This window comes from Orcinus orca, chromosome 7 (genome assembly GCF_937001465.1).
Source record: "Orcinus orca chromosome 7, mOrcOrc1.1, whole genome shotgun sequence".
Classification (NCBI taxonomy): Eukaryota; Metazoa; Chordata; class Mammalia; order Artiodactyla; family Delphinidae; genus Orcinus; species Orcinus orca.
Genome location: NC_064565.1, coordinates 34,434,991 through 34,445,768, shown reverse-complemented (window position 1 = coordinate 34,445,768; position 10,778 = coordinate 34,434,991). Strand labels below are relative to the sequence as shown.

Sequence of the window (10,778 nt, the reverse complement as noted above, 5' to 3'; positions counted from 1 at the left end):
ATTTCTGCCTTCTCCCGTCTTTTGGTTCTACTCGTGTACCCGTGGGCGTATGGGCAGAGGCCTGAGGCAGCCAGGGTAGTGAAGAGGCTCACCTGTGTGGACACATACCCACACTCTCAATCACACTCACACTCACACTCACTCACATGTCTGCACATACACAACCACACATCCGATGCCCGGGAGTCGAATTAAGGCTATTTTTGGATATATGCTGTCCTCTGAACAATATTCTATAGCATGGAGCATGCATAATGTAGGCCTAGAAGTGCTGGAATGCACAACACTGAAGGGGTTAATGTAGAACACATATAGGCAAATACTGTCAACTATTTTATTCAAATGTTTGGAACTTAAACACAAAATCATCATTAAGTTTTTACAAAATGAGGCATCTGTCTCTTGAATGGAAAAAAATATTTCAGAAATATGTTTACAGAAACGTAAAAATATGAGGCATCGAGACAGATGTGAACATACTCAGTAACCCGTCTTGTCTGTCAGTCTTCCTCCGAGCCAAAGATCTTACTGTACTCGCTCAGCATGAGCTCGGCGATCTGGTTCTGGTACACCATGTGCACCGCCATGTTCCCTGTCTCGTTTTCAGCTCGCAGAAGGGTGGGTCCAAATACAATCCCTAGGCTTTGTGTGGACATGAGGTTCTTGGATGCCTCGGCCACTATCCTATGGAGACAGAGAGAAAAAAAAGACCCATTGGAGTTTGAATAAAATTGTGGCTACTTTTGAATTATAAAGTTCTGTGCTCTTGAATCCTTTTTCTTCGTTAAATTTCAACTTAAAGAAGGAGAATAAGGGCAGTGATTGGCTTTGGCAAAACACAGAATGCAACACAAGCAAAAAAAAAAAAAAAAAATTCAGGTTCCAGAAATACTACTAGACCACAGCATTATTTAATCTTCTACTCTGTGTGCTTTACTGTATGGAAATAGAACCTATGACTTTTGGGGGGAGGATTCTATCCCCATAATACCTGGCCATTGTGGGTGCTTAATAAATGTTTGTGGAATGAATGAATGAATAAATTAGCAAAAATGAGAAAAATTACTGTGGAGAGTTAACAAGATTCAACCTGTGAAGTGGTTATAGTCAATGGAGGAAACATGCACAGAATATATAAGAAGCCAAACACACAAAAAATAGAACAATCGATACCTAATTCATGATGGAAGGACCGAAAAAATAATTAAGTTTTTAGTGATTAGCATGAGTAAAGTATTCCTGACAAATGCTAATTGCAATATGTTTTGTAGAGAGGGTAGGTTCTGGGACATTTAGGTGTCTAACAAAATTCTAAGTGTCCCCACCCATTTTACTCAATTTAGCTCACATCTCAATAAAATGCAGAAGACTGTAGCATTTGCACAGGAGAAGAGTCCCACTGGAATCAAAGAAATGTTTGCTTATGTGAGGACTGTGGAGAGCTGGAATACCAATGAAACATTAGGATGTGGTTTTATTACTGGTAATGTCTTGCCTGCTTCAACACGGGACTCTTAAAAAGAAAATAAAGCCCCCTCCTATCAATTGAGACTCTAAAATTAAAAAAAATAATGCTTATTCTCACCATTAAAAAACCCCCTTGGTTTTATATTAAAATTAGGTTTTAGTGACGTTAGGGAAATAGGGAGAGCACATGGAAGGACAGGGTGCTAAGAAATACTGTACTCTGCATTCCTGCAGAACACCGACCCAAGGGAAATATAAGCTCAGAGAATAAAGTGGGGCAAAAGAATACTTTACTGCAAGGCAGTGGGGCATCCAGTCTCAGAGCCCACTGGGGCACTGGTTGAGCTCTAGCGGACTCTGTGTTTGGTCTGTGTGGGCCTACCTAGTTCCCACTCAGAGGAGGCAGGAGGAAGGAAGACTTGCTCTCTTTCCATCTCTCCACAAACCCAGATCTCTGACATACCATTTCGGTGACCAAGAGCCCATGCCTTCTCTCTCCTGAAAGAGACTGAGAAGGGCCAAAGCCTTCAGTTTGTGACTCCCCACAAGATGTCAGCAAGATGTCATTGACCTGATCAATATCAGTAGTAATCAAGCAAAATCAAGTATTATTCTAAGCAATTTTATTTATTTATTGGCCGCAGAGGCATGCGGGATCTTAGTTCCCTGACCAGGGATCAAACCCGCACCCCTATTCCATAGTGGAAGTGCAGAGTCCTAACCACTGGACCACCAGGGAAGTCCCTATTAGTTATTTTTTATTTAATTTGATTTTTAAATTGAAATATAGTTGATTTTATTCTAAGCAATTTTTGGGTCTCATTTAACTTCATAACAATCCCATGAGGTAGTATCTATTATTTAAGCCCTTTTGACATACGAGAAGACTGAGGCCAAGAGCGGCAAAGTGCCTGATATCACACAGAGCTGAGGCTCAGACCCAGGCAGGTGGGTTGCAGCTCCCATGGAAACATCATTGCCCTGGGGTGTGTTATGGCTCCTATGCTTAATAACTGGGCTGACATGTCACTCTACCATCTTCCACATGGTTATTGGTCCTTCCATAAGGGTGTCTGGAGTTTTATTCCTCACAGTAGCATTGTGATTGACAGCCTGGTTACAATGGATTTATTGTGGGGAAAATTACTCTTAAACTTGGACTGAATATTCAAGATATTCTGCCTCCCATTTTCACTTTTCTTCTCCTTCAAATGGAAAGCATTTGTACCTGTGCGTAATGTTGGCATGACTACGTTTCTGGAAGGGATTCTCACATTTAAAGTATCAGTGAGTTATCAGAGACTTCAAGTTTAGAGTTTCCTTTGGAATGTAAGAAACTGTGCCACTTTGCTACTACATTTACCAAAAGTCTGTAGAATGATTTTAAAACACTCTCCTAACCAGGAGTAGGCACAAATGGAGTGGGGCTTTGCTTCTCTTTAATACACCTATTTACCTTGGCTTAAAGTCTCTCTTGAACCTCTCCCAGACCTCTTGATTATAAAAATCACGTGTATGATTCATTGTGAAGGAAGACAGTTTTTCTCTTTTGGATTTAAAGTAATACCTATTTGGGATGCTAACTCATTCATTGACTATGCCACAATAATAATTTAAAATTTTGTTAAACAAATATGGAGAGAGATAACATAAGTGATCAATTAATTAACTATTAGGTAAAAGTTGCTTTAAAAACATTACCCATAGGTAGCAAAGGTCTAGGCTGATAAGAATTATCTATCAGAGAACAGGGCTCAGAAGGCATGGGGCATGAAGAAGGTAAAATTAAAAGCAAAAGTCTAGGGCTTCCCTGGTGGCGCAGTGGTTGAGAGTCCGCCTGCCGATGCAGGGAACGCGGGTTCGTGCCCCGGTCCGGGAAGATCCCACATGCCGCGGAGCGGCTGGGCCCGTGAGCCATGGCCGCTGGGCCTGCGCGTCCGGAGCTTGTGTTCCGCAACGGGAGAGGCCACAACAGTGAGAGGCCCGCGTACCGCAAAAAAAAAAAAAAAAAGCAAAAGCCTATTTAAGTATGAAGGTGAATGGCTGATATAGGGCCAACAGGGGAGAAGAAGAACATTAGGACCTGGAGTCCAGGGAGACTGAAAGGGGAAAGGGGTGACCTCAAGACAGATTGATGATGGGAGATATAGTTTCCTAGTTAATAATGGCTATAATTTCAGTCAATAGCAGGAACAATGAGATTTGGGGTATAGCTGGGAACCAGAATTGTGTCAAACTCAAGGTGAGGCTAGAAATCAAGGGACGTCCAAACGCTGATTATTGGAAGGGACAGTTGTGGCTGTCATTATTGGAGATTATGGGGGTAGAAGCTGGAAGAGGTCTAGGCTATCTGGAGGAACTGGCGTGACTGGAGGGGTCTCCAGGGCATACAGGAAAGATATAGCTGGTGGGACTCGAGCTGTGAGAGGAGAAAAAGAAGGTTGAAATGGGACTAGATTATTTTTTAATTTTCCCAGTGTTCTTTATATTTTTCCTGCTCAGCAAAAGTCCTGATCTGAGAATCCAGAGGGACCAAATCTAGAGGAAAGCAAGGCTGAGTTTCAATGGAGTGAAGAGTAGGAGGCTACAGCGGGCTGTCAGAGCCCCTCTGGGAAAGGATTCGCTCTTGGCCAGTGGATCATGGGAGAGGACTCCTGTAATGGATTTCTGCCAAGTCATCGGTTTCCTAAATTTCCCATGGACAAGTGTTCACTTTGAGCTCTTCTGCGTGTGTAAATGTGGAACATTCATGCCATCTCAACCTGTGTTATTTGTGTCCATTTCTCTTCACACTCTCCATGTGACTTTAATAAAACCAGTTTTAACTAATGGGTGCTTTCAAGTAATCTTGTTACAAGTAGATTTTACCAAATAACACTTAGTGTTGTATTCTTGTTATATTTGCATTACCGCAGGTTAAATTTTCTTAGCAGCTTGGAATTTTTTCCAAGTTGGGAAAATTAAGTTACTTGCAATAACTTTTAGAAAAATCAAATGTAGTTAAGAAAGAATGTTAAGAAAATGTGGATATGTATTATACAGAATGCATGCTTTCTTGCCTATTCTGTTACAAAACGTGTGCTTGTGTGTGTGTGTGTGTGTGTGTGTATTTCATTGGCAATTTATGTTCTGAATATCAACCAACCAGTAGTTGGTATATTGAGAAATCAATCCATCTTTAGGTTAGAAAATGCTGAGGGTAAAGACTATTTTGGGGTCGAAGTCACCAACTACCGAACTATATGATTCATGTAGATAGACAAAAATATTCTCACATCAACATTCACATTAGATTAAACCCCTTTATAGTAAAGAGTGGTGATAGATATTTCTAGCAAAGAAGGCTCCCAAACTGGGGATGTCTGGAAAATGTATTCATGCTGTTATGGATGTATTCATGCTGTTATAGACTTCACTATTCAAATGTGAACTTACTTACGCTGTACCTCAACAGACTCTTAAATAGTTAAGTGGTTGATTTAGGACCACATAAGTAGTCAACCACAATGTCAAAATACAGCTAGAATACAATCCTACGAAATTATTCAAATCTCAGTTTTTTACCTCAGATCAATGGGTGTCATAATTTCCACTCTCACTATGGGGACTATCTGGGCATTGCAAGTGTCATTATTTCTGAAGGCTTCAACTAGTAAAACATATGTAGAGGAGAAATAGAAGCTATCGAAAGAAATAAAAGCCCTGCATGGAAAAAAATGCAATCTAGTATGTAAGATGGAAAACTCTCAAAAACAGTAAGTTGTACTTCCAGTAGTTTAAAATGCAGTTGAGTTGTATTATTGGAGGGGAGGATCTGATTCAGAAACCAAATACATTTTTACTATGGGTTTGGCAGTACTTCCAAGACAGCTTTCACTAAAGTGAGTTCTGCAAAACACCATCTCTGTGACATACTTCACAAAAATAGCAATCTGGAGTAAGAAAAGTTTTGGAGAAAATTATATGCGATTTTTCTTTCTTGGAAATTTACAATGCACAATAGCATAATAAAGGCTCTGACAAGTCCTGCAGAAAACTAACCCTGTTCATCTTTGTGTAACTTTTGTGCTCCCTAACTTACTTGCACGTTGTGGATCCTCTTTCTTGAGAGACAATAAACAGCATACATTAAGAAATGTTACTTCTAGTGTGCTTTGCTAAGGATCTACTAAGTCTGAAACGTTATGGATTTTACCCTCCTATGCCACCCAGGCTTCAGAACTCCATAGCAGCTAATTCAAAGAGGTCAGATTGTGGTCATTTCTGCCAAGTTCCACCCCTCTGGTAGGGCTTAGATTTCATCTGGCCTTAAACTCCATGACAGTGTTGTAAATTTTGAGCTACAATTTAACCTGTTTTCAGCAAAGAAATGAAAGAAGCTCCCTTTTTAGGACAAAACAAAGGCCAAAAGGCAAAAGACCACATCTGAATGAGAAAGGTGAGAGCAGAGACATGGTTGAGAGATTACCGTACAGTAAATTGATGGATGGTAAGAAGGTGCAAAAACATTTAGATCTTAGATCAATATTTGGAAATTCTTCTACATGTTTGTTTACTCACCATTAGATTACTCCCAAGAAATCCTTATAGCAAAGATACGTGATTTGCAGCCACAAGAAGAGCTCAAAGTTTAGTGCCTGTGAATGCTTGACTAATAGGAAAAATACCCCAAACTGCAACTCTTTTGAAAAAGGCTATTTATTAACACTGCTTAGTTTAAAATAGCCTGACAAAAATAATTACGATTTTATGAATTTCTTCACAAAATAGCACTTGATATGTGTTCATTTTAAAAGAAACTCTTATACCGCTAAGTAAATTCAAGTTTATAAAATCTTGAAGTGGGTAAGAATTCATTTTTCTGGCAAGAGATCAAAAAGGTGATATACAGTTTACAGCATAAGAAGGAAAAGAAATACCAGAGCTACTTTTTGTTGGGCCCAAATGGACAGAGCAATGATCCATCAATTTTAGATTATTTTAGAAACAATCTATAATCCAGAGCTATAGATGCTGGACCCCAGGCAAAAAAAAATCCTCAGAGCCTTATGCTGGGTAAGTTTTTCCAAAAGTGAGCTGAATTGCTAACTCAAAGGAATTTCTTAGTTGCTTAAAGTCACAGCCAAATGATTCAAAATGAAAGAGAGATTTACTATAAAACTAAAAATTAATGCTGAATTAAGAAGACCAAAGCATTTAATAATAGTCCAGCTCCAAACAGATATATGGATGTAAACTTCCTTTTAAGTTTGTGCTTTGCTGTTACCATAGTGACTTGCAAAGCAAGTAGAAAGCCACATAATTGCCTGCAGAACAAGCCTCAGGTTATTGGAGGTGTACTAAAAATATTCCCTTCCCTATCTCTGGATTGCTGTGATTTTCCAACAGACATAACTTTAGGATGGTTTAACTTGAATGGGGAAAGTGCGGTGGTAAACGTACTTTTGCCATCAGGTCACACTTGCAAAATACAGCTCATCCACTGTATGTGAAATGTTAATTGTGACTTTGACCATTTCAGTGAAGAGAGGCTGTTAAATATAGAATAAATTTTCAGTGTGCTCAACTTATGTTTCCTATGTGCTATAACTACTTTGGGGGGGGGGTTCCATGCTAACCATATGCTTGCCTACTCTCAATTTGCACAAACTATACTGCTGTCTACACTGGCCTTTTTATTTTTTTTTAAAGATTGGGGACTTAGCAGGAATTCTACCTTCTCCCTTAAAGTCATGGCTGTATGTTAGAAAATTTTTCAAATATTGCAAAAGCAGAAGAGCATTCAGAAATGTTTTTGCATTTAATACTAATGTATTTCAAGGCAGTGATTCACTGGTGATTCAGTCATTTTTTATATGCAAATTTATAAATTAATTGATTTAAACTAATTGTAAAGTCTTCAATTTTATACTTAAATATCATATTATTGTTTTCCAAAGTAAGCAAAAAACTATCCTCCTAAAAAGGAATTACTGCTATATTCTGACATTTTTGCTTTTAAATTATCTTTAAAGCTACGTGTATGTAATTCTTTCAAAGCACATCATGGAAAAGGTACTTTATATGGCAGTCGCACATTCACAGGTAACATGGCCTTATTCTTTGCATTTATTGAGTACCCTCTTTGCATTGATTTCATTGCAAAAGACTGAAACATTTTCAATTATTCACTTGTTTCATATTTATATTGATTGGCCATTACAGGGAGAGTCTAATGTATCTTTAAAGCAATATTCAGAACAATAAGATAGGAGGAGTGATAAAATAAAAAAAAGTGACTAGCCCATAGACTTCAAAATGGCTTATTTCTGGTTGGAATATGTATTCTATAAGGTGATAACAACCATGGATAAAATGGGATATCATAGCCAAAGCCCTTACATAGTAGATAATATCAAAAGGAACACTAACAGTAGTTACTATTTGTTGAATATCTTTTATGTATTAATCACTGTGCTTCAAATATATCACAATTATCAAAGGTAGACTTAAAAATCAGCTTTAATTTCCTTTGTTATGATTATAAAGTAATACATTCTATTAGAATTTGAAAATTTAGTAAAGAAAAAACCACACCAGCAACTGTGAACAGTAACTCAAGGTACCCATTATTCATTCATAAAAATCTGTTACTCAGTAGACCTGCTATTACTCAACACCTGCTAGGTGCCTGACGCTGTTCTGGATGTTGAGGATGGTGCAGTGAGTAAAACAAAATCCCTGCCCATATGCAGCATACAATCTAGTGGGGGAACCAGACAACAAACAATACACTAATCAGTATACGGTGTGATTTCAGGCACTGAGGTACTTCAAGAAAAACTAAGAGAAGTGGTGGTTCTTCCACTGACCCTGGGAGCCTTTTAAAAGTTTCTCCTGGCCTAGAATCCATCCCCAGAGATTCTTCTTTACCAAGAATGAGTGGAGCCTGGCTGGCTGTAGATAATACAGCCCCTAGATTATTCCACTGTGTAGAGAGATGGAAAGTGCACATGTGGCAGACAAGGTGCTCAGAAGTTCTTTCTAAGGAAGGGACGCTGGGGCAGAGAGCAGCTTATGTGCACACACCAAGGGAAGGAAAACGCCAGGCAGGGAAAAGTAGGTAGAAAGCCCCAGTGGTGAAGTTGGGCTGGGTGGTTCTAGGAATAGAGAAGAGGAGAGTGAGGCAGAGAAGGTAGGAGATGCTGTGGGCGGACTCATGGGCCTTGGTAAGGATTTAGGACTTAATTCTAACAGTGATGGGAATTCAACCTTGGGTTTTGAGCAAGAGAATAACACTGCCAGCATTTAATATAAATGTATAAGTAATTTATTTACATACATATTCAAGAAAATACTTTCTATATAATTTTGTATTCACCGTTTTTCACTTCTATCATGAGCAATTCCCATGTTTTATATAAGTAGTATATATTTTTTACTCATTATCTTATATGGGACAGAATGGGCTGTACCCTATGATTTCTCAGTATAAGTGAAATTGATGTATTAAAAAATCTTTTTGTACTCTTTCTCCACATTTTGGAGTATTTCTTTAGGCAGTGGTTTCCAAATGGGGCAACTACCCACTCCCACTCCCCCTATTAGGCATTTGCAATGTCTGGAGACATTTCTGATTGTCATGACTGGGCGGGGTGGGGGAGTTGAGTTGCTATGGTACCTAGTGGGTACAGGCAAAGGATGCTGCTAAACATTCTACAATGCACAGGACAGTCCCCCAAACAAAGAATTTATCCAGCCCAAAATGTCAATAGTGTTGCTGTTGAGAAACCCTGTAACAATTAGATCGATGGTTCTGAAACTTTACCATTCATGAGAGTAATTTGGAAACCATATGAAACACAAGTTTGCTGAACTTCACCTTCAGATTTTTGGTTCAGCACCTCTGGAGAAGGACTTGAGAATATGCATTTGTCACAAGTTCCTAGAGATGATACAACTGGTCCCGGGACCACACTTTGAGAACTTGTGCTAGATTAAGATCTTGGTTCTCTTTTCTTAAAATATGATAACGTGGGATATGTAACATGACAACCCATAGTCCTGTTAGCATTATTATCACTTGGTTTTATTCTTTTTAAAATAATTGCTAACTTGATAGGTGAAAAATGATTGTCATTGTTTGAATTTAGGATTCTTTGAAGTTAGGTAATGGGGAAGAAGTTAAGAAAAGAACAGCCATGTGGATTTTTTCTTCTGTGAACAATTGTTCATATCACCTGCCTTTTTCCTATTGAGAGCATATCATTTTATTTGTTTACTTAATCCACTTACTTATTTTGTATAACAAAACTAACACATAGTCTTTAACAGTGTGCTAATCAGGAGTATGTAGAATAAAAAGGTAAAATACTCTGGTTTTCTAGTCAAACTCCTTCATGATAACTCTAATTAACAGATGGGTGTTCCTTCTGGATGCTTTTCTATCTATCCATCTACCTATCTATATATATATATATATTTTTTCTTTTTAAAAAAGTACATAATATGGTACAATTTGCTTTATTCCCCTTTAACTATATATCATGGGAATCTTTCCAAGTCAGTACACATAAAAATACCTCACCCTTTAAAAAAAATGTTGTTACATTTCATAATATGGAAATAATTTATTTAACCATTCCCCTGCTGATGGACTTTTAGGTTGCTTCTATTTTTTTGCTGTTACAGACAATGCTACAATGAACATCCTTGTACATATAGATTTGTGAGTTTTTTATGTATTAAGATGCATAATACTTCATTACTTTTGTTGTACTTATATCCTCCCAATTCTTTTTTTCCTTAATTTTGTTTATTTGAATTTTGTGTGGTCATATCTAGCACTCTTTCTTTTGGAATTTCTATCATTGTTTTTGTTATTATAAAATTCATCCATTTAAATAAATCAGATAAATGTCATTAATATTTTTTCCTAACTTTAAAAAATGATTTCATTTCATATCCTCTAATTCATCTCAGTATATTTTACTGTTTGAAATGTGATGGTAATCTCAATCTTCTTTTTCTTCAAAAGCTAGCTGATTCCCCCAACCACATTTCTTGAATAAATTTCCATTCTCCATTGATTTGTGATGCTACCTTCCTACAACTCACAGACACACACACCTGGTATTTTTACTCTGTGGATGATTTCTGTGTGTATTCTTGGCTAGTACTTTGCTGTTTAAATCATGATAACTTTAATAAACATTAGGAATCTTCCCATTTTTTTTCTTTTTCAGATGGGAAGGAAAATGTTCAGATGGACAAAAGGAGCCTGAGAAAGATTGAATAATTTGATCAACACCATGTAGTTAAGCGGCAGTAGC

General features: G+C 37.8%; 1 protein-coding gene across 1 annotated transcript in view; it reads right to left on the bottom strand.

Annotated features, from left to right (window-relative positions):
* Positions 1–320: 320 nt before the first annotated feature.
* Positions 321–10,778, bottom strand: part of ARHGAP15 (Rho GTPase activating protein 15) — a 621,798-nt gene continuing 611,340 nt past the window's right edge. The window contains exon 14 of the mRNA XM_004285433.4: positions 321–684. Coding sequence (XP_004285481.1) covers positions 501–684 — 184 coding nt within the window. The 3' untranslated portion in view covers positions 321–500. The remainder of the gene's footprint in view (positions 685–10,778) is intronic.